Source organism: Heterocephalus glaber, unplaced genomic scaffold (assembly GCF_053883595.1).
Source record: "Heterocephalus glaber isolate CG9 unplaced genomic scaffold, H.glaber_assembly_v1.0 deba00001553, whole genome shotgun sequence".
Taxonomy (NCBI): domain Eukaryota; kingdom Metazoa; phylum Chordata; class Mammalia; order Rodentia; family Bathyergidae; genus Heterocephalus; species Heterocephalus glaber.
The window spans coordinates 2,848,362-2,871,001 of record NW_028258344.1 but is presented as its reverse complement, the minus strand read 5'-3'; the positions used below and the strand labels follow the sequence as shown (position 1 = coordinate 2,871,001).

Genomic DNA, 22,640 nt, shown 5'->3' with positions numbered 1-22,640 from the left:
TCTAACAATAGTGGGTGGGATGACTTAAGTTTGACAAGGAATTAGCCCCTCCTCAGGTGATCCTTTCTCTTTTGTTTTACTATTTGGTTCTCAAAGAACCAGGATGTCTTCAGCTGATATAATCTTGCCAGTAAGCGCCACATGCCCACAGAAACATTGAGGCCTCAGCTGTGGCCACAGGCAAAAGGGAGTTATGTTTCTGATTGCCATAAGTGGCTCATGGGCAAGGTACATTGAGCCTCAGATAGCTAGAGTCAGTCATACTTTAATTATGAAATGATTTTCCCCCAAAATGCATTTCCGACAGGAGACAAGTAGGTGTCAGCTCCTTAAGATGGCATCCCATTCAGAAGAGGGAGACCTGACTTGACCTCAAAAAGCACCCATTGTGAGACTCAAGTATTTACTAGACAGATATCTCTGTCAAAAGCTAGGATGACACTTGTGTCTTTTGTAGAAGCATAGAAAAAAATCCCTATTTTTGTCTTCATATTTGGGTCTGCTAACTTGTTAGGGCGAGGGATGTTGAGCAACTTGATGGCTCTGTCTAGCCCTTTGGAACTCCCATAAGATCAGGGTGGAATCCCTTCCCACTGAGACTCCCTTAGTCCCCTTGAGCCATTTGATGGCTCTACTTTAGAAGGGATGAGCCACTCAGGACCTGGTAGTAAAAACTCTGGTGCTTTATTTAAGGCAGTGGAGACAAAAACCTTTTTTAAAAAAACTTTAAAAAATTTTAGGAGCAAGGATGGTTCTACTTTTATATACACACAATCACTTGAGTTAAGCTGTACTGGCTGTTCTTTTGATCTCCTTAGGAATAGGTCTGAATGTTGTAAGAAACAAGGAAGAGATTTAGCTCAGTTTAAAAGACAAGAAAGAAGATAAAAGAAAAATGGAAAAAAAAAGATGCCCACATGTAGTTTAAAATCAGAGGCTTATCTCCTGTCTACAAGGGTAAGATTACCTGGAATCATAAAACAAATTGATTTTTAAAAAAGGAAAAAAAAATGGTATACAAACATGGCAATAGCTGACTCCAAATGGTGCCCAGTCACATGACAAGACAAGATGGTGGTGAGCCATGTGATAAGACAAGATGGTAACCCTGACTAAGAAATCATCTTGAGAAAGAAAAGGACTTCTAGGGGAAAGCACAGATGGGATTTTGAGCTCAAAAATAGTAACATGGAGTAAGCAGATACCAAGCTAATTTCCCAAAAGAGTAGCAAAATGTCACAGAGAACAGAAACGCTACAAAAAAGGGCATCATAACAGCCTCTCTGGCTACTTATTTTTGGACTGGTAGAGTGACTGCAAATGGAGAAACAAAGAAAGAAAAGGAAAGATAAACTTAGGATAGGCCTGTAGGTCTCCTCTGGCTAGGAGAAAAACATAGAGTCCACGCATTCCCCTCCCCTCTCCTACTGTTACACCCATGTGGAGAACACTTTGAAATAAGATTGAATTGTATAACCCTAAGTGTGCTGTAACCCTAAAGTGTGCTGTGACTTTAAAGTGTGCTGAACTGGATGGGGCGTAGCCCGAACAGGACAGGGCATACCCCGAATTGGGCAGAGTGTGCCCCCAAGCTGGACAGTGTGATAAGTCTAAACCAAAACCACAAATGCCCAGTTAGAATAGTATAAAAGGAGCTGAAGACTCCAAGCAAGTCGACGATCCGTCTAAGGACCGAGACATCTGCACACCTGATCCCGCTGGAAGGAGCATCGCCGCCGACCAGACGAGACCAGAGGACGAGACCAGAGGACGAGGCCAGCGGAGAGGTGGATAGCCTAGCGCCGACTCGACGCCCTTTGTCTACGGATTGGACCCTCTGACCCTGCGGGAGGAAATGTGAGACCAAAAGCGACTCCATTTTGCTAAAATCCACTATTCCCCTAGTCTCTATTGTCCTCACAAATTAATGGTTAAAATGTGCTTGCTCTGGGACAAAAGACACAATCTGTAATGAAGCAAAGTTCCTAAGTTAATTACTCAACCATCTGTGTACCTAGGAAAAGAACGTTCTGGGCCCCCTATCCATAGAACAATCTGTAGATGTGCTGACTGTCAGTACGTGATGGTCGTGACTAATAGTCAGTGTGTCTGCTGACCGTCAGTACATGACAGTCGACCACTAAACTTTGTCCCTCATTTCCCCCGTAAAACCTGCATGTAACCACCCCTCAACCCCCGATGCACCTAGCCAATCAGAAGTGTACACTTCATGCTTGCTAATTGTCAACCAATAATGTAACTGCTAAGTGGAAAATCTCCAAACCTTGCTGTAACCTCTATAAAAACCCCGCTAATTTGAAATTCGGGGCTCTCAATTCTGATCCGCTGCGTCCGTGACGGTTGTGAGCCCCTGCTCGAGCTTGAATAAACGACCCTCGTGTGCTTACATTGGGATTGGCTTCCTGGTGGGCTTTGGGACTAGGCGATCTGGCCACAACAGAAACATCGCGCTCCCATTAGGGACTTGCGCAGTACAGGTACAGGGACATGGTCATCGGCAGACTTAATATTGTGTGGTAATTGTATTGAAATGAATTAGGATAATATAAGATAAGCGTGTGAATTGCCATCCAAGTCCAAGTCTTCTTTACCCACGGTACCTGCTTGTGACAACCCAGTGAGAGAGAACCAAACAGAGACCAATATTAAATCCACACAGGAGTTTATTACCAGCTGGGACCCGAGCCTCGACTGGGGGGAGATTAACATGTTTTATACACCTTTGAGGCCAGCAGTTTCTAGGCCCCCCTATGGGATAGAACTAGTAAAGCAAGCAAAAGGTACAGAAGTGGAATGTCCTGCTGTTAGAACATTTGTAAAACAATAGTTGATTAATTGTTGTTTCTAAGAGACTCTCTAAGGGGAGGAGTTTTCTAAGCTTCCTCCTTTTGAGTTCATCTAAAGGGCAGGCAAGTGGGTTGTTCAGCAGCAATATGGAATCTGTCTTGCTAACTAGGGTCCTTCACTACAGGGTTGGATAAGCAGGAAACAATTCCAAGCACCATGAAAAAGGTCTCCTGTGTTCTCTTGGCTTGCTTGCCAAATTAATGTTATTGGATTCTGGGGTGCTAGAGTCTCCTTTTAGAGGTGATTTCTAGGTCCTTTCTCTCCTGGACAAAGAATTGAACAAAACAAGAGCAAACATTGCAAAGTTTCACATTTATCAAAGGTAGGAGAAAAATCAGAAGGGGGAGGTGGGCTCTGCAGAGCAAGTTTGGGCTGAGTGAAAAGGGAGAAAAAAATAAAAATAAAAGTAGACCATACCATCTAAGATAGGGTATCATAAAGAGGCACTATAGTGAGCACTGTCTCTTTTCATGTTTCCCACACTGGTGTCAGGTATAGGCCATCCAATCAAAAACCTACTGCAGTTTCCATGAGAAGGCCACATGCAAAATTCTGAGAACTCTGGGATCTGGTCACATCTCCTTTCCCAGCCAGTTTTAGTCATGTCTCAGTAACTGTGCCTCATACTAGAGTGTTAGGCATGAAAGATCAAGGTAAGATTGGCTTAAGCCTTTCTTTCACCTACTGAATTGAATGGACAATGTTCTGTCCAAAATTTCTAGTTCCCAAAGGGCATAAATTGCAGCATTATCTCTCAGTCTCTGAATTCTTTTATTTTGCTGTAAATTCTGATATTTCTCCTTGTCTGTCTTGGTAGGTACTCACATGATAAAACCTTGGAAAGAAACTACTCAAGTTAATTTACACACACACACACACACACACACACACACACAGACACACACACCACTCCTAATGCCCAAACAGAAGACTTTACCAGTGGTGAAGTTGATGAGATACTTATCCTGAGGCAATGCAAATGAAAGTGTCAGAAATTTTTTTTCCCTCTGTCATTATAATGGTTGAAATTATCCCTGGACAGTGAGTACAGAGAATCAATATTAAGAAGTTAAGCATAGCTGGATATGGGGGGTACAAGCCTGTGATCTCAGTACTAGAGAGGCTGAGGCAGGGGGATTGCTGTGAATTCAAGGCCAGCCTGAACTACAAAGTGAGACCTTGTCTCAAAAAAAAAAAAAAAAAAGGTTGGAGAGAAGCTAACCAAGGATGCTAAAAGTACAGAAGTTAAGAGAAACAAAAAAGCAAGAAACCTGTGGAAACTTGAAAGTCCTGGGGAAGAAAATACTCTGGGAAAGAGCTACAGTGAATGCTATATTCAACTATACTAGGGTCTGCTGAGAGTTCAGAAAAGGTGAAGCTAGAAGAGTGACTAATGAATACGGTGATTTGATGAGAACCACCGAATGGAGCCTCAAAAGTAGCAGTACAGGGGCAGGGATTTAGCTCAGTGGTGCTGCCACCTGTCTCTCAAGTGCAAGGCTCTGAGTTCGGCCCCTGGTACCCAAAAAAAGTTGAAGTGGAGCAGAAGTGATGGCAAGGTGAGAAAAATGGAGATTGCGCATGTAGACAGATATATCAGAAAGTTCTGCTGAGAGTGAGGATTCGGAGGGAAATGTGGAAGGAAGGGGATGTTTTTTTGTTTTGCTACTGGGGATCGAAGTCAGGACCTTACACTTTTGAGGTAGGCTGCAGCACCACTCAGCTAAATCCTGGCCCAAGGGGATGTTTTTCGAAAACATTTCTATTCAGATGGGAATGATTCAGTAGTGATGGAGAAACAGATAAAGCAAAAGAGAGAGGGAAGAGAGAAAGGGTAATTACAAAAGCTAAATTGTTTGAAGAAAAGAGAAGTTGGCCTTTGATAGAAGCAACTACACCTTCAGCTGGCAAGAACAAAAACAAAACCTAAGGAAGCAGATTCAGGGGTGGGGATTTGGTGGTGGGAGGAGGAGGGAGTACCTGTCTCACTTCTCTTCAGTCTTCACAAACACAAGCCTTGCTATTGCAAAAGCCTTGTTATGGGAGGCTAGCAAGAGGCCTGAATCTGGGCCCGACCATCTGAATTCCTTCCCCTGCCTGCCACTGAGAGTACCAGAAAGCCCATAACAATGGGCGGAAAATGAGTTTATTCACAATTTGGCCAAAGTGGAAGGGCAGCTAGTCCATCCCCTCTTAAATGCACAGGAGTTCTTCAATTTATAGGAGGGGTAGAACAAGGCCAGGAAATATGCATGTGTAGAGTTAGCCAGGCCTTGGCCCACCAGAGGATCCAGAGAAATGTTGAAAGTCTGGTTTGGTTGAAATTTGTTTAGTGCCAGGACTGGAGGTGGCAATTTTGCTCTCAGAATGAAGGAGCTGAAGAAATAGCTTAGTTCTAAAAATCCTTCTCAACCTCTCTGTTTCAGCATCTTTCATCTTTCTTCTGAGCTATTGTTTGAGAAAAATCCTTTTGAATACGTTTCTTTCCCTCTTCTTCTCAAAGATAAATAAAGCCAGACACTAGCTAAAGCGGTAAGAACAATTTTTTTGTTTGTTTGTTTTTGTCTTTTGGTAGCGGGGCTTGAACTCAGGACCTTGCCCTTGTAAGGCAGGCAGCAGGCACCACTGAGCTAAATCCCTGGCCCCAGTAAGAACAACTTTTAATCAGTAATATACTCCTGCAAGAGAGAAGAAGACTTAGCATCAACTGAATTCAGCTTTGATTTGTACAAACTTGGACATATTGAAGGAAGAATGGAGACGGGAGGGAGGCTTAACTGGAGTCAAGGAAGTGAGAAAGGACAAAGAGCTGCTCAGTGTAAGTGTGATTGGCAGCTGTGTCTGCTGGCTGGCGATGATCAGAGTTGGGATTCTGTCTTCCCAGGGACAGAGGACAGACGTCCTGTACCTCCTGATAAGTACATTTCGGACAAATGGTTCTCAGGTCCTTGGGAAAGATACTTCTGAGTTGTAGGGGACACATCAGGACTGTCTCTCAGAGGGACAAAGGAGTGATTCACAAATGTAAGCTCTTTTTAGCAAATCTTCTGAGAAAAGGTTGCAAGAGGCCTATGTCAGATGTTGACTGGAACAACTAGTAAATTTTTTCGGCAGCCTTGAGCAGGCACTTTAAGGGGATTAGTGTCATTCTAGGGAACTATCAGAAATCATGCCAGTGCTCGTTTAAGACTTAGTGTGAGAGGAAGCATGGATAAAATCATTTGTGCTGAGCTTGTGGTTTTTACAGGCCAAGGTCAAGGCTTCTTTAAGAGGGCTCATAGGGTCTTTGGCTACAGTTTGGCCAGGGACAGACTCTTTGTCACTCTGCATCAACTGGGATCACATCTTTAATGTTTACTAAAAAGATGAAAACTTACATTTGTTTTGTTTGCTTTTTGGCCTTATTCCATCCAAATTAATTTCTCTCCTCTGAAGTCATAGCATCTATTATAATAGTTCTCATACAGGAATTTGTCATGTAGTTTTTCTTGGCAAATTTCTAAAATCTTGTTTCATCTTGTACCCGCTCAGGCATTTGTATATTGGCTACCCCACAAGATCACAATTTCCAACAGGAATGTTGAACCAATGTCTTCAATATCAGTTTACCAGTTATAGGTTCTGTGTGGCACTTGGAAACACGGAAGGTACCTAGGCTCCATTCATTCCAAAAAAAAATTTTTTTTTTTTGGTACTGGGATCAAACTTGGGACCTTGCACTTTCAAGGCAGGCACTGGAACCACTGAGCTAAATCCCCGGCACCATTCCAAAAAATTTTAATGGGTGCTCATTCTACATATTGCATTCTGTTCTGCTAAAGATCCAATTCAAAAAGTTTGCCCAGTTGCCCCTCAGAGTCCTGCCCCTTACTAGACAGAGCTGAGATGTTCATTTATCTTGAAGCTTATTTCTTGGTACCGGGAATCAAAGGTCCTTGAGCTTGCCAGGGAGGCGGGGCACCATTAAACTTTATCCTCAGCTCTGAAGGTTGAACGATATATATAATCCTGCAGAACCTGGCCCTTAAAACAATATGAGGTGTGTTTTTAGCATGCATGCAATTTAGAAGCTTGTTATTCAAGAATCTCTCAAAGGTAATCAATAATAGTCTCATTCTCAGGGTGTGCTAAAAAGTCACACTATAAAACAGGTCATACTCACTAGGGTAGCGCTAATAAAAAAAAGTCAGATAATAAGAAGTATTGTCAGTGGCCCCTGCCAGTAATCTCAGCACTCCAGAGGCTGAGCCAAGATGATGAGTTCAAGGCTGGATTAGGTTACACAACAAGGCTGTGTCCAAAAAATATCGAACCAAACAGTGGGACGATGTGGAGAAACTGGAACCTCTTTACACTGCTAGTGGGAATCTGTTACATGGTACAGACACTTTGGAACACAGTCTAGCAGTTTCTCCAAGTTTAAAGGTGTAGTTACCATATGACTCAGCAATTTTACTTCTAGATTTCGATTCTTGACAGAAATGAGAGCATACATCCATCCATACAAACATTGGTACCTGAATGTTTACAGCAGCATTATTAATAGCCAAAAGTTGTAAACAACTGACATGTCCTTCAGTTCACGAATATATAAATTAAATGTATATTTAAACAATGGAATAAGTTCCAGCAATAAAAAGGAACGAAGTAACTATTCATAGTAGAGCACAGATAAACCTTGAAAGCATTATGCTAAAGGGAAAAAGCCAGACAGAAGACCACACATTGTATGGCTACATTTAACTGAAAAGTCCAGACTAGGCAAATTCCTAGAGACAGAAAGTTCATCAGTTTGCTAGGGAAGGGGTATGAGGATGGGCAGTTTGGGCTGGTAATAGCTAAAGGATTTAAGTTTCTTTTTAAGTTGATGAAAATGCTCTAAAATTCTGATGATAGTTGCACGTATCTGTGAATATACTAAAAATCACTGAATAGTACACTTTAAATAGGTAAATCATTTGGTGTGTGAGTTATATCTCAATAGAACTGTTTTAAAAAGATAAAACCATGAGACTATTTCAACAATTGAGATTTGGGATTGAAGACCTAAACGTTATTATTTCCAGTCCCTGCAGCCAGCAAACTGGTGCTGCGCGGGAGAGCTTCGGTTTTCAGGAGTAAAATACTCCAGCGCCGCACTGCCGCGGTTGGTCGGCGAGGGGCTGCGCCGCGTGTGAGAACGGTTCCGGGTCCGGCCCGGGTCCTGGGAGAGTCCCAGGTGCGGCCCAAACTTGGGGCGCCTCGGGTCACCGCGCGCCCCTCCTCCAGGCCTGAGTCACGGCGCCGCCGGAGTCCCCACGCGGAGATGCTGCGGTGAGCGCGGCCGGACGCCGAGTCGGGCACTCGGCCGCCCTCGGGAAGCTAGGCCCGCAGCCGCGCGCTCCCGGCCGGCCGCCACGTCCGCCTACCCCGCACTGCTCCGGACGCCTCGGCGGGCGGCGGCGGCGGGCGTGCCCTGTGCTCGGAGCTCGCCACGCCTGCCCTCCATGGCGTTTATCCGGAAGAAGCGGCTGGAGCAGCAGCTGCAGCTCTACTCCAAGGAGAGGTGCGCGCCGGGAGGGGAGGGAGGGTGGAAGGAGGGAAGGAGGAAAGGAGGCCGGCGGCGGGGGGGAGCGGGCCCGGGGGCCGGGGGCCGGGTCGGGCGGGCAGTGGGGCGCCGGCGAGAACTTTAGGAGGGGTCCGGCGTGGGGCCGAGCAAGGAGGCCGGACGGGGAGCGTGACGGGGGCAGACTCGGAGACCGAGGTCAGAGCCCGGGGTCGGGCTCGAAGGCCGAGTTGTGCCAGGAAATGGGGTGCCGGCGTGGGCCTGGGGCGGAGAGGGGCGAGCGTGCTGGGGGCCGGGCCGAGCCGCGGGCCTGGTCGGGGTTGGAGCCCGCCAGGTTGCAAGCGCAGGAGCTGGGCCCCGAGCGGCCTTTCGGCCGAGCCACACCTGCGCCGCGGTCCGGCGGCCCGGCTCTCCCGGAAGGGCGCGGAGCCCCCGGGGACGGTGAGAAGCCGGCTTGGCCTCTCTCTCACACCCCAGACGTCCTCTCCCCGGGCTGGGTGGCCCCTGCCCGCCCTGGGGTTCACGCCGACACCCCACAGCGCTGGACTTTTCCCAAGCCTGCTTCTTCTGACCCAAAGCAAAAGGAGGACCAGCTGCCAGCTCTGAGGAGCGCTGGGAGGAGGGCGGCCAGCAAGGGCTTATGCTGAGATAATGCCACGCTCTCTCCTTGGCTCCCCCAAAGAGTCTGCTCCCCTAGCGGTGTTTGAAGGCTTTGCATTGGAAAGGGCAAGCAGCGTTGAAGCTGTCATTTTCCCCCCGGTGTCCTATGGAGTGTTAGCAGGAGCAAAATGGGCTTACAGCAGTGCCAGCAGTGCCGTTTTGGAGTTTCTGATCCTGTCCTCGAGGGAAAGCTCACTTTGGCATTCCTGGTGGCTGGCTGAAGCAACTTGGGTATCATTAGGTCTGTGGTCTAACTCAGGTGCCAGAAGGAATGTGGACTAAATCATTTTACAAAGTGTTTTGGTTGTGAGAAGTTACAGTAATCTAGTCTGACCTGTTGTCCCAGGAGCTACCAACACAGCAGACTATCTGTGGAATACAAGTGTAGACTTTAATTTGGTGTGATTGTCCAGCATCTGCGCCAGTAGGTGTTGACTCAATCTCTTTCATCCTTCCATTTTTTTTTTTTTTTTTTTTTTTTGGTACCGGTACCGGGGATCGAACTCGGGTCCTTGCGCTTGCGCAGCAGGCAGCGAAACCACTGAACTAAATCCCCGGTCCCCATCCAAGTACTCCTGACTCTTTCTAATCTGTAATGTTGGTTTGGCTAGGTTGTCCAGTCTGAAGTTTCATTTCTCTCCTGCAGAAAAGAAGATGAACAAAAACCTTATCTTGAATGTGGCTTCCAAAAACTTTTTGGCGGTTTGATGAAGTTTTATTCACGGAAAGACTTGTTTGTTAAATAATTCAGTCATAACTACAATAATTCACACTGGCTACATTTGTAGTGTCTGTTTCATGTGTAAAGGTCATGAGTGGTGTTCAGTACCAACATTAAGACTTGTTAGCGGTCTGTATTAAATAGATGAGCATCCACATTAATATTTAAAACGCTATGAAAGATTTCAATTGCCATCGTGTTCTGTGACCTAAGACTCATTTGTGCCTGTAATTCCAGCTGCCCTGAAAGCTGAGGCAGGAGGATGGCAAGTTCCCAGACAGCCTGGACAGCTTAGTGAGACGGTCTCAGAGGGTTGGCTTTTTTAGGGGTCAGTGGTAGAGCCCCCCTGGGTTCAGTCCACAGTAACACACACACACACACACACACAGTCATTTCTAACAGTTTTGAGGCTTCTCTGATATGTAGAAAAATCTGTTTTCCTTAGATCTGCCTGTTATGTTGATGGAAATAACTTGTTTTTACTTTTGTAGATTATATAGCTCTACAGTGTCAGGAAAGCCACCTGCACTTTTATTTCCATTTATAAGCTGCTCTGTTAATGTCCATTGATCAGACAATGTGACAGGCCAACAGCACCCAGAGATAAGAGTTCTTACAACCAAAACATTTTATCAGGAGGCATCCACTATTCCAGAGCATCAGTAATCAGTAAAAAAAAAATGGTGTCATGTGTTTTACATTTATTTGAATTATACTTATTGACTGCTTAAAATTTTTTTTGGTACCGTGTATCCTTGAGCTTGCAAGGCAGGCGGTGGAACCACTGAGCTAAATCCCTGGCCCTTTTTTTTTTTTTTGCCTAAATTTTTTAATACTCTTGGCTATAGCTTTGCAATCATGGGCTGTTGGGCATCCTCTCAGTAAGGTGTTATCCACAGAATATTGATTTGAATTTTAAGAATCTGACCATGAAGTGTGGACTGGAATCAAGCAGTTTTAAAACAAGAATATTTTAAAATGTTAAGGAGCCCCAGATTTGCCATTTCTGCACATATTTTTCTTATCTCTGCAGCAGTAAGCACAAAGGAGTAAAACTGATAGAGGTCTTTGCTGGGGCATCCCCAAGAGAACTTTCTTTGGGAAATTTGAGGAACTGTTTCAGAGGTCACCCATGGGAGGCCCCATGTCTTCATTGTTAACTCATTGGCTCTCTCGTGCTGTTAGGAATTTAGATTTCTACAGCTACCATGGTCCCAGACAAAGAGAAACTTGAAGTTAACATTTATTTCTTATGTCAGTGATGCTGCATTTAGAGTAAGTTGGCATTTCCCTGAAAGTGCAAACAGACTCTTTGGGATATTGTTGCATTGGTGGCTTAGATCAAGGTGGAGGCAGAAGAAACCAAGAAAAGTGGATGATGGCTTCTAGATGATTTTAGGAAGTAGGATTGAAAGGTTTCAGTGCAGTATATTGTATTGAAGAGGCAATCAAGAAGGGATTCCCAACTAGGATTGACAGGTAAAAGATAAGACACCCAGTTAAATTCAGATTTCAGATAAGTAATGAGTAATATTTGGAACATACATATAAATAAAAATTTAGTATAAGTATGTTGTTTATCTAAAATTCAAATTTAACTGGGCATCCTGCCTTTTTATTTGCTAGTCATGACAATCCTACTCACAGGCTTCTGACTGGAATAACTATACTCTACAATGGTGCTATTTATTGGTAATGTTTATGAATAAATGCTTTAGTAATTTTCAGTATTAAAAGCAAAAAAGACAGTTGGTCGTTCAAATCGAATGCGCCAGTATCCTGGCTAAGCTTTAGATGGCAAGAACTGTATCTTTTGGTTATGTTGATACCAAATTTCTTTTACTCAACATTTTTTTAATTAATAGATTTTATTTTTTAGGGCCGTTTTAGATTCACAGCAAAACTGAACGGGAAGGGCAGAGAGTTCCCATATTAACACCCCCACCCCCACCCCCAGGCACACAGCCTGCCCTACCAGCAACACCTGCACCTGGGTGGCACATTAATGAATGAATGAACCTGCATGGTGGAGCACAGAGAAGTTAAGAGGGCTTGGGCTGGCTGTGCTACCTCCGTACTCAACATGTTTTTTTTAATGGAGTCTGTATTCATTGTGAAGGCAGAGTGATTTCATATATTCTTCCTTAATCATTCATTTCTGAGGTAGATTATCCCAGTTTTAGTGAGATATTCCAGGTATTGAAAAAGATAAATTGCAAGAATCAGCATTCACCTAGTCACCAGTGCTGCTGCATTGCAAGAAATCTGCCTAACTTTAAAGAAATAAGGTTCATTTTTCCCATGTTAAAAAAAAAACAGTTGGAGAAGAAATAGATTATGGAAATATTTTCATTAACTTAGAATTTTTATTGGCTTTACCCCAAATGCATACTAGCTTACCTCTGATTCCTTTATTATCTCAAATTAACTTCTTCCTAAATGTCTGCTATTGAGAAGGCTTCAAAATGTACCCGTAAGTGGATTTTGAGTACATTTGCTGTATGATTTGCATTTTAAAAAGTCTTTTAAAATGTGATATAAAAAAGGAATGGCCACCTAAAGAATTAAGTGCTTGGTTTTTTTCTAAATACCATTGTGATTTCATCCTTTATCCATCAGATATTTAGAAGTTTGTCTTATACTTTACAGCTCATAGATTTGAAAATTATCTTTTTGTTGTGTTTTTATTCATTTATTTTTTGTGGTGCTGGAGATCCAACACAGGACTTGCACATGCTAGGCAAGTGTTCTACTACTGAGCTACATCCCAGATTATTTATTTTTGAAGTTAAATTTTATGACTAGCTTATAATTGTTATTTCTTGGTGAAGTGACTCTTTTGTATTAACATATAATGGCCCCTTCTAGAAATGATTTTTTTCTATTTTGTCTGATATTAACATATCAGATTTCTTGTAGATTATCTGCATAATATAGAATGTTCTAGTCTTAACTTTTCTCTGTCCTTAGGGTTTGGATATGTTTCTTGTAAATAGATTATTGTTGAGCTTTTTAAAAAATAATTTATCTTGATAATTTTGTCTCAAATTAGTTCATTTATATTATCACAAATGAATTCATTTCTGCTCTTTTCATTTTGTTCTTTTATTTTGTCTAAGGTATTTTTCCCCCCCTTATCTTTTGGATTGGTCCCCTTGTTCACTTTCATTTTTTCCTGAAGAGTATGGAGGTTGTATATTCTATTTCTGTTTTTCTAATGCTTACCTTTGAAATTTTAACATATCTTAAGATCATTCTCTTTATCCTCCTCTCTCACAGTGAAAGTACCTTAGAATACCTAACTACCTATTTTCACAGCCTAAATCTTAGTCTGTTATTGGCCAGTTGTCCTCCCCTCCCAACCCATGAAATTGAACCCAGGACCTTAAAACTAAGCCATATTCCTCATCCCTAGTCCTTTTTATTTTTTGAGACATGGTCTTGCTAAGTTCCATAGGCCGCCTGGAACTTGGAGTCTTCGTACCTCAGCCTCTCAAGTATAATCAAGGGATTATAGGTATATGCCAGTATTTCTCATCCGTATTTTAAATTACATATTAAGCATTATGATTGCCTAGTTAATGATCGTGTAGTTTTACATGCTTAGTTACCGTAGTCTTTGTTCAGGAGTCTTTGCATAACATAACTTCCTTACAAAATTTTTTTCCTTCCTGAAGAATGTCCTTTATAAATTCCTCTGATCAGGGTTGAGAATAGTAAACTGCCTTTGTTTTTGTCTGTCTCAACATGTGCATATTTTACATTTGTTTTGAAAGTCAGTTTTGCTAGATGGAGCATTCATTCAGCATTTTGAAAATTGTGACAACAAAGGCAAAGGGCCAGGGAATATGCCCCAGGCTTGCTGGAGCAGCTTTGGGGCACCCAGAAAAGGTCACTTAACACATATGTTGTGCCCTCCTGGAGCAGCATCCAGCTGCCTGATAGGGCCACTTCAGATCCAGGTGAAACAGGAGCCAGGATGCTATAGGCCTGTGCTGCGGTGGTGCCCTGGCCAGCCCTGGCCAGCTCAGCATTTGTGGCTATGGCTCCTTGCTCGCTTGACTGAGGGCTAAGTCTGCATGATGTCCCAGGTTTGGGGCAGGATTTGCTGCATCAGTGCTAGTGCCTAGGGAGGCACCAGCAATTTCCCCAGCGTGATTAGGATACCGAGGTCCAAGTTGTGTGGTTGACCAAGATTGACTGCCTTCAACACAGAGCCCCAGCAGGGTTCCTAGAACTTTGCAGGAAGCCACCTTCTCTTCTGGTAGAGCAGCCTACACTAAACCAATATTGGTCAAGCCTAATTGTTCTTTGTAAGTATCTGTCTTTTTCTGGCTGCCTTTTTTTTTTTTTTAAGATAGGGTCTCACTAAATTGCTAAATTGCCCGGGCTGGGTTCAAACTTGTGCTCCTCTTGCCTTGGCTTCCCAGAGTGCTGGGATTGTAGGTCAGTGCCACCATACCCAACTCTGGCTGCTTTTAAAATCTGCTTTTTGTAATCTAGGTACAGATTTCTTCTTCACCTGTCCTATTTGGGTTTCCTGTGGGAATACTGCTTTGCCTCCATTCTTTTATGTCTCACAGTGCCTTGATAGTATTTGTCACTTTTCTTTTCTTTTGGTGCATTGTGACTTACTATGTTAGTTACTTTTCCATTGCTGGAACAAAGTACTTGCAGTAGTCAGCTTCCAAGAAGGAGAGGCATAGGCACACTTAGGCTCATGTTTCAGAGGTTTAAGTCCATGGTCAGCAGGCTCCAAGGCAGAAACGTTCTGGTGAAAGGGCATAGCAGAAGAGAGCTGCAGTTTATTTGGAAGCAGAGACCAGGGAAGCACCCAACAGGAAGGGGACAGGTACCAGATGCAGACTCCAAGGTCACAGCCATTGACCTCCTTCTTCTAGTATCCCTGCCGCCTAAGAGCCCACTCAGCTGGGAACTCATCTCTTATCTAGGAGGCTATTAATCCAGTCAGATTTGCAATCAAGATTACCAATTGTTTAAACTCATACTGCAATTTACAGTACTAATTTATTTTATTATTATTATTATTATTATTATTATTTTTTGGTACGGGGATTGAACTCGGGTCCTTGCGCTTGTGCCGCAGGTGACGAAACCACTGAGCTAAATCCCCGGCCTACAGTACTAATTTAATTTTTTCTCTCCAGTTGCTTAATTTGTCAAACTATTATTTAAATTTTTAATGTTGATTATTTTTAAATTTCTAGTTTTATTTGGTTCATTTTTATGAACTGCCTGGATTTCATTTCTTTAAATTATCCATGGAATAATCTGATACAGAGTACAAAATACTCGTGGCTTTTTGGACTTGCTTGAATATTTGTTGTTTCCCCGACTCCTAATCAGTAATTGTACTTTCTCATGTGTTTTGTGGTTTTTGCTAGTGGCCTCTTCACTCCTTAAAACTTTTTCCTGGGGAATCATTCTCTTCCAGGCTTAAATTTGAAGCGAATTTTCCCCGAATGTTTGGACTTATTTTAGCCTAGGGTTGGGAGAGGGACCCCATTCATTTCGTCTTGGAGTTTAATGTGCTGTGTCCTCTGCCTTTGTCCATAGAAATTTCAGGTTCTCTGTTCCTTGACAGGCAGAGGCCCCAGGAAAAAAGACTGCTTTACTGCCTTCTGACTTTGCTGGACTTAGATTTATGTTTATTTTGCAATTCAAAGATTCTCTTCTACTTTTCATTACTTCAGCCAAGGACTGGAAGAGATTTTTTAGTAATTTTTCTAGGAATTTAAGAATATGTAGTAAGGTTGTTTTTTGGGACATTTGAACTGCCCTAAGGTGAAATACCTGCTGATTCTATAAGCTCAGGTTTATTTAACAAATTTGTAGATTCACTGGTTAAAAAAAGGGTCCTTTAAGGTAATCTAGTCTGTCTCCTATCAGTTTTGTAGTTGAAGAATATAAGGCCTAAGCAAAGTGATTTGGCTAAGATAAAATAGCCAAGTCATGGCTGAGCTAAGGTTAGCCCTAATGTTTTCTGATCCAAGTTCAATCCCTTTCCCCTACAACTTACTGTGTTATTTTTTAAATGAGGCATACCAGCTACTGGCCTTTGCTTGTATCAGTGGTATCTGAGGTTACATCCCCAGGTTACATTTCATGTTTATAAGGACTCAAAGGAATGTCATTAATAATTTTTTTTCCAGTAAAAGGAATGGGGACTTATAGCCAGAAGGGCAAGGCTTTCAGCACACATGTGCCAATTTACACATGGTTCAAACTATGCTTAGAAATGCTGTAGCCTACCCCGGTGAGGGGAGAGTATGGTAAGGAAGTGCTATTACTGAGAAGGTATAATGAAGTTTAGGGCTTGTTCTCAGTCAGAGCTGACTCCGTCTTTACGTCTACCATCTACGGTTTGTCCATTTGCCCATGCATCCCTCTTTATCTTCAGGAGTACAGCAGCTTAGTAGCCTGTTTCATCTCCCCACTTAGCACCCGAAAGCACAGCTGCCTGCCTGTTTTCTATCAGGTGATTACTTCAGAGTCCTGCCTGTTTGCTCCCTGTCTTGTTTTAACAAGATCCTCAGATGCTTTTGTACAATTAAACTGTGAGAAGCACCACTGTAAATAATAGTAATTATGAAGTCATCCTGATTGTTTTGTTTGTACATTTTTCCTTCAAACTCTACTTCCTTATGTACCTTCATAGTGCTCATAACGCTCCTGAAGGCATCTTGTCCTGGCCTAGCTATGTCCCTTGATTAGGAAGCTGCAGGACTTTGAGAGGATAAGAGATGCTTTTTTACCCTTCTTCTCATAGACTGTTGAGACTTGAAATTAGAAACAGTCAACTTTATAGATGGTGTCAATGCAAAGAACTTTGATTGCTGAACTGTCTTGGTGGGGAAATAACTGCATCTCACAGGGAGGAGGATGTAATTTCTTAATTCTGGCTGAGTGATAGAGCTTTAAACTTACCTTGGAGGGGAAGGGCTAAAAAGGCCAGGTGGAGTAGTGAAATTGGTAACTGGAGGTCAGCAGCCAGGAGATAAAGTGCTTTGGCAGTGCAGGAGGGGCCAGTCATTTCCATGAGAAACAGTGTGTACGGGAACTAGAAATACTGTTACACTGTTAGGTCACTCAGATGCAGATGTCTCTATACAGATGTCTCCAGAACATGGGTAATAAAATGAACCAGATTTTATGATAGAAGAGGATTAGTGTGTGTGTAGGTGTCACAGGAACTAATTGAGATGGGACTCGAGCTACAGAATCATGTAACAGGAAAGACTAACACAGAAGGCAGCGGGCTTGGAACAGCAAGAAGATAAACATCTGTACAGGAATTTAGGGTCAGAGGGAAAAACCATAGTGTGGGAAAGGGTAACAAAGTGACATAATTGTATTCATTTGTTATAGGCCGAATGAGTGGGTGAAACAAAGATGGTGTGTACCTGGTATAGATCAGAAAACAGGAAGTGGCCGTGCTGATGCGTTCTGAAATGCAGAGTGAGATCGAATTACAGGCCTTTGCTTCCCTTGTTGAAGTTTCAATTTATTCTAGTTCACAGAGCTTGGGAGTTTTTCTTAATTCTGGGTTTTGTTGTTGTTGTTGTTGTTGTTGTTGTTGTTGTTGAGAAAGGGTCTCACTGTGTAGTCCAGCCTGACCTTAAAGTCACTATATATAGCCCAGACTATCCTTGAACTCATGGTGATCCTCCTGGCTCAGCCTTCCAAGTGCTGGGATTGCAGGCATGCACCACCATGCCTGGTTTAATTCTGAACATCAAAGAGAAATTAATTAACCAAGTAGCAGTGAAGAAACTCAAGCAGTCATGTCAGGTTACTTATTGTTGATGCTTGGGAAGACTAAGAATATTGCCATATCCAGGACCTAGATTTTTAAGAAAGAAGATGTTGAAAGTTTCAAGGAAAAAAAAGATACGTATTATTACGGAACAGTTCTGAAAAACATACTGACCCAAGAAGTTTGTGAAACTGTCAAAAATACAGTCCAGAACACTCAATCCAAGTTAGTTTTCTGAAGAATTATAGATAAGGCAAGCAAATAAATCCCTCAGCTTATAATTTTCAAAATTTGAAGCAAAAATATTATGTACAACTAACCTAAAGGATTAAAGCCTCATGAGAGTGGTAGTTTTAAAAAATGCTGTACATTAACAAAAAACAATCTTCTAAAGTTGTGTTTGAAATGAGGAAGTACTTAGCCGCTGCCTAGGGCCTAGCTTGGTTGTATAACACAGACTTATAACCAAGAAAGCGGCTCTCATTTTGTGCTCAGCTCATGACGTTGACCGTCAGACTCAAAGTGACAGGGTGAGCTTTGATGAGATGTGTGAAGATGCAGAGGATACCAATGTGCTTTTGTTTCCTGGCATAAAACCCTGAGAGAGTTCATGTGTAGAACCACAACACTGTTTCAGTGATCTAAGAAGTTTGAAAGCTGTTGAATGAACACATGTGCATAGATGTATGTAGTGCTAACTCTAGATGAGATTATGAGTCACACAGGAGGAAGTTATCATTAGTGACCTGCAGAAACCTACTATGAAGTCATGTCATGTTACTCTAATCTCTGTTGCTAAGAGTTCTGACTGGTAGGCCAGGAAAATGCAGTAGATTGAGATCATCTGAACTTCGGCAGAGGATAAGGTTTCTTTTTGTGATGTCTTGGTACAAGAATTAAGGGAAGTTAATATTGTTGTAGTTGGTTGGAATGACATTGTTTGATTCTTTTTTTGGTAGCGGAGATCGAACTCAGGACCTTGCACTTGTGAGGCAGGCGCTGGAACCACTGAGCTAAATCCCCGGTCCTGGAATGACATTGTTTGAATGACTGTGTTGGGGCTCAGAAAATGATACCCTGAAGTATGGCACTTTGCTGTGTGGAGTACTTTAAAGAGATTGGAAAGCATCAGAAGCAAAGCCTCTATGGGCCGGGGATTTAGCTCAGTGGTTTCGCCGCCTGCTGTGCAAGCGCAAGGACCTGAGTTCGATCCCTGGTTCCAAAAAAAAAAAAAAAAGAAGCAAAGCCTCTGACCTTTTACTGCCCTTCTGCCTTTGGCTTCTTTGTCCCCCAAAATGAGTCCTAAAAACCAGAATTCTTCCTCAAGGTAGGAATAGAAAATAGAACCCTTCTATAATGGATGTTGGGAAATGGGAAGAAAGTGCTCAAATGGGAAGGGGTACAAGCGAGGGAGAGGGAGAAAGGAAGGAAGGAACAAGAAAAAAAAAGTAAAACTAGAAGGAAAAATGAAAACAGCTTTTGTACATGGGGGGAGGAGGATTGAGGGGGAAATGGGATAAAATAAAATAAAATTGATTAATTTTTTAAAAAAGGAAGGTAGAACCCCTTCCCTAAAGCAAGCCGTAAAACCTAGGAAGGTTGCTTTCCCTTCTTTCCCCTTCATTCCAGAGGAGTCCTGCCCAAACCCAGGGAGTGCTACACAGAAACGCCCAAGAGAATCTGACCGGCTGGGCCTTGCCAGGTCCCCTCCGTCAGTCACCCCTTTGTCCATTCACATTTCTGCACAGCTTAAAAAAAGGTCCAGTTTGGTTAAAACAGCCCTGTGATGGGGGCACTAACAGTCCAGAGACATCAAAGGATGGTGTTGAGGTATTCAGAGTGCAGATGGCAAATGCACTGCACTTGTGGGCTCTGCCCTGTCCCATGGCCCTGTGCCTATCACTAGGGCATTGTGGCACTTTCCAAGTTCTTCCTAATACAGCGAAGCCTTTTTTACATCTGTATCCTAGAGCCAGGATTTACTAATAAAGTGTTCTGGATCTACTGTTAATACTGCTCGTCAACAGAATGTTGAGTAATTTTTGAACAGCTGTGAATGCAGTAATTCCTGTGGAATCCCTGGAGTAGAGCTATTTTAGTATTGTTAATTAGGCATATAAATGTGCTTTGAAATCCAGGTGACATAAAGAGAGGATAACATCGTTTTTGTGAAGTTGACTTGTTCAGTGAGTAAATTTATCCTAAAGAGAATAACTACACATTTACGTAAAGATTTGATTAAACTAGGGATATGCAGGCTCAGGGCCAAGAGTTTCCTAAAGAAAGAATTTACAGCTGGGTATAATACTAATGGATGAAACCATAAAATTGCAAAACATTGATTTTAATTTTTTAAAGCATAGACTCTTTTACTCCATATATTAGTTTGTTAAACCCATAAAATTTAATATAATAATATTTACATAGAAAAAATTTTAAAGCAGATATAACTAAACTTTATAGTTAAAAGAAAGAAGACTCAGAAAAGTTCCTTCATTTATTAACTTTGAACAGTACGATTTATGTCCCTTCTCTATGTGTTATACATTTCTTGTGAAATATGCATACTGATAAATTATTGAGGTTATAATTAATTAATTTACCAAAATGATGTCTTTAATTCTCTTTGATATGAATACACTTTAATATTTGGAAGAGCTAGTTGTCACTGATAGTGACTTGTGCTTCATAGCCATAAAATTATGACATCTTATTGAAGAATATTTATTTTCCCTCTGTTGAGGGAAAGCAAGAGGAGAGTAGGGAGATCTGCAGAAAGAAAGGAGGACTGCACAGCTCCAGCCCAAGAAAAGGGTTTTCAGTTATTCAGATACAAGCTAAATATAAGGGACAAGGCAATTAGTGAGTCTCCCTGATTTTCACCTTCCTGGAAATGATCTCATACATCAGAGTTCTTAGTAGTCCTAAGTCTTGTAATTATATTGCAATTCAGGTTAAATATCAAGCATTTCATATTGTGCTCTGGCAGTTTAACCTATGACTAATTCTTTTTTTTTTTTGGTACTGCATATTGAGCCCAACTTATGACTAATTCTTGTTCATGGATTCAAAACTTGAGGACAAGTCAATAAAAGCTACCTATTAGGATGTTAAAAATGGTTCTTGCTATCATTAATTTTAATTTTTTATGAGTCATTACTCTTTAGGTCAGGCTTTTTGTTGTTCTAATGAGCAATCTCTTCTCCTGTCATGTATAAATTTCTTCTTTGTAAGGGTATTAATTATAGCCTTTTGACCTTTTCTTTTCTCTGCGTCATCTCCAGGACTGGAGATAATCTCCAATTGTGTTCTTCCTGCTTGTTGTGGTCTTGTTCTTTAATGTCAGAGACTGGTGATCTTGGGCTATCACTTTGTATCTAAGTACCATCTTGGTACGTTATGCCTGCTGTTTCTGGACTTTTTGGAAGTCCTGTGATCTATGTTGGTTTTCCTACAACTGGTACCTACCTTCTCTAAGGCATCTCATAATTCCTTCTGTTTTCCCTCTTCCGCACATTTGCCTACATCTCTTCCATGCTTTGGTATCTGTCCAAGTTGCCTTGGTCTTTGAGTTTTAACATTTTAAAAATACTTTTATTCACATATCAGTGTTGTTTCAGAAGGAAGCAAAATAAGGATATAGTATTTAGTTGGGCTGGGTGGCTCGTGCCTGTAATCCCAGCACTAAGGCTGAGACAGGAAGATTGCGAGGAGTTCAAGGCCATCCTTAACTACGTTGCAAGATGTTATCTCAAAAAAAAGTGTATATGTGTAATCTGCCAATTTAATCTGGCTTCCTCTGACAAACCAGAACTTCAAGATCCATTTAAAGTCCTATTTTTTTTTGTTTTTTTTTGGTACGGGGATCGACTTGGAACCTTGTGCTTGCAAGGCAGGCGGCAGAACCACTGAGCTAACCACCTGGCCCCTCAAGTCCTACACTTTTGATGAGAGTTTTCCCCCCATAACTCTAGATGCCATGTTTCCTGGTCCTTATCCTGAAACAAATGAAACACTTATTTTCACTTCTTTGCCATATATTTGTTTCTGTGGCCATACAACTATTTGCCTTACTGCCTTACTTTTAAAAGTATAAAGCACTTAAAACCTAAGGAATTTTAATCCAGCCCCATTCCATTCAGTTTACTTATTTTACTTGTTGAACACCATAGTGTACAAAGCATTGGTTTGGTTTTGACCAGGGACTAAGGACCTATCTCCTAGAGGCATGTGGTCTTTTAGGAATTAACAAGATGAATTCAAATCACCTTGAGACAGGATGTTGATTGGGAAGGGATGGGAAAGTCTGGCATGTTAAGTCAGGGGAAACAATTGAAGAAAATTCCATAGTTGGGAGAGCATCAAGCTTTTTTAGGCAAAACAAGTTAAATTTTATGAAATTGAGGTTTCTCTAAAGGAATTGTTCAGCCACTTGGTGAGTGGTTTAAGTTTTGGCATAGTGATTATTTGACCTGCAGGGCAGGCAGTTGGTATACTCCCCGCCCGCTCCGAACATTGGGGAGGAGTGCCTCGAATGTGCCTTACCAGGTGCCTCACAAGTGCTGCTTACATTAATGAATGGGAAAGAAAGCACTTTGGAATCAAACATTTTGAATATTTGGCTTGCTTCTATTTTCTAAAAGCTTAATGTGAAAGAAGTTGTTTTATTTTTTTCTCCCCCAAATCTAGGTTTTCCTTGCTGCTGCTCAACTTAGAGGAATACTATTTTGAACAGCATGCAGCTCATCATATTCAGCACAGGGGCAGCAACGATGAAAGGTAAGAGAGCTTTTAGAATTTTACCCACTAACAAACCTGACAGTTTTACAGTGAAATACAGGCTTATCTAGAGCTTTTCTCTCTTCTTTTTTCATTAGGAAAGTAAGAAGAAGAATGGGTTTATAAGTTGCTGTCATAATTTCAAATATTTTTTAAAACCAAAAAGTGTTTGTGCTAAGACTAAGATCGCTGGACGACCTCTGATCTATCGCGCCCTTTTGTTCTTTACCCTTCTTGTAGTCATGCAGTGTACTGTCTTCTCAGCCATTAGGGTGTGGTGTTATGAAGTA

The 22,640-nt window shown here is 42.0% G+C and overlaps 1 protein-coding gene across 10 annotated transcripts in view; it reads left to right on the top strand.

Moving 5' to 3' along the window:
• The first annotated feature begins 8,002 nt into the window (after window positions 1-8,002).
• The window catches only part of Nsmaf (neutral sphingomyelinase activation associated factor), a 100,471-nt gene continuing 85,833 nt past the window's right edge, over window positions 8,003-22,640 (top strand). For 7 of the 10 annotated variants that reach the window (XR_015442688.1, XR_015442685.1, XR_015442686.1 and 4 more), the window contains exons 1-2: window positions 8,006-8,413; window positions 22,261-22,350. Coding sequence is in view for 5 of the 10 variants with exons in the window: in XM_087190340.1 (XP_087046466.1) it covers window positions 8,355-8,413; window positions 22,261-22,350 (149 nt within the window). In the remaining 5 variants the exon portion in view is untranslated. Of the gene's footprint in view, window positions 8,414-22,260; window positions 22,351-22,640 lie in introns of all 10 variants that reach the window. The other 3 variants (XM_087190341.1, XM_087190339.1, XM_087190342.1) reach the window with 2 other exon arrangements.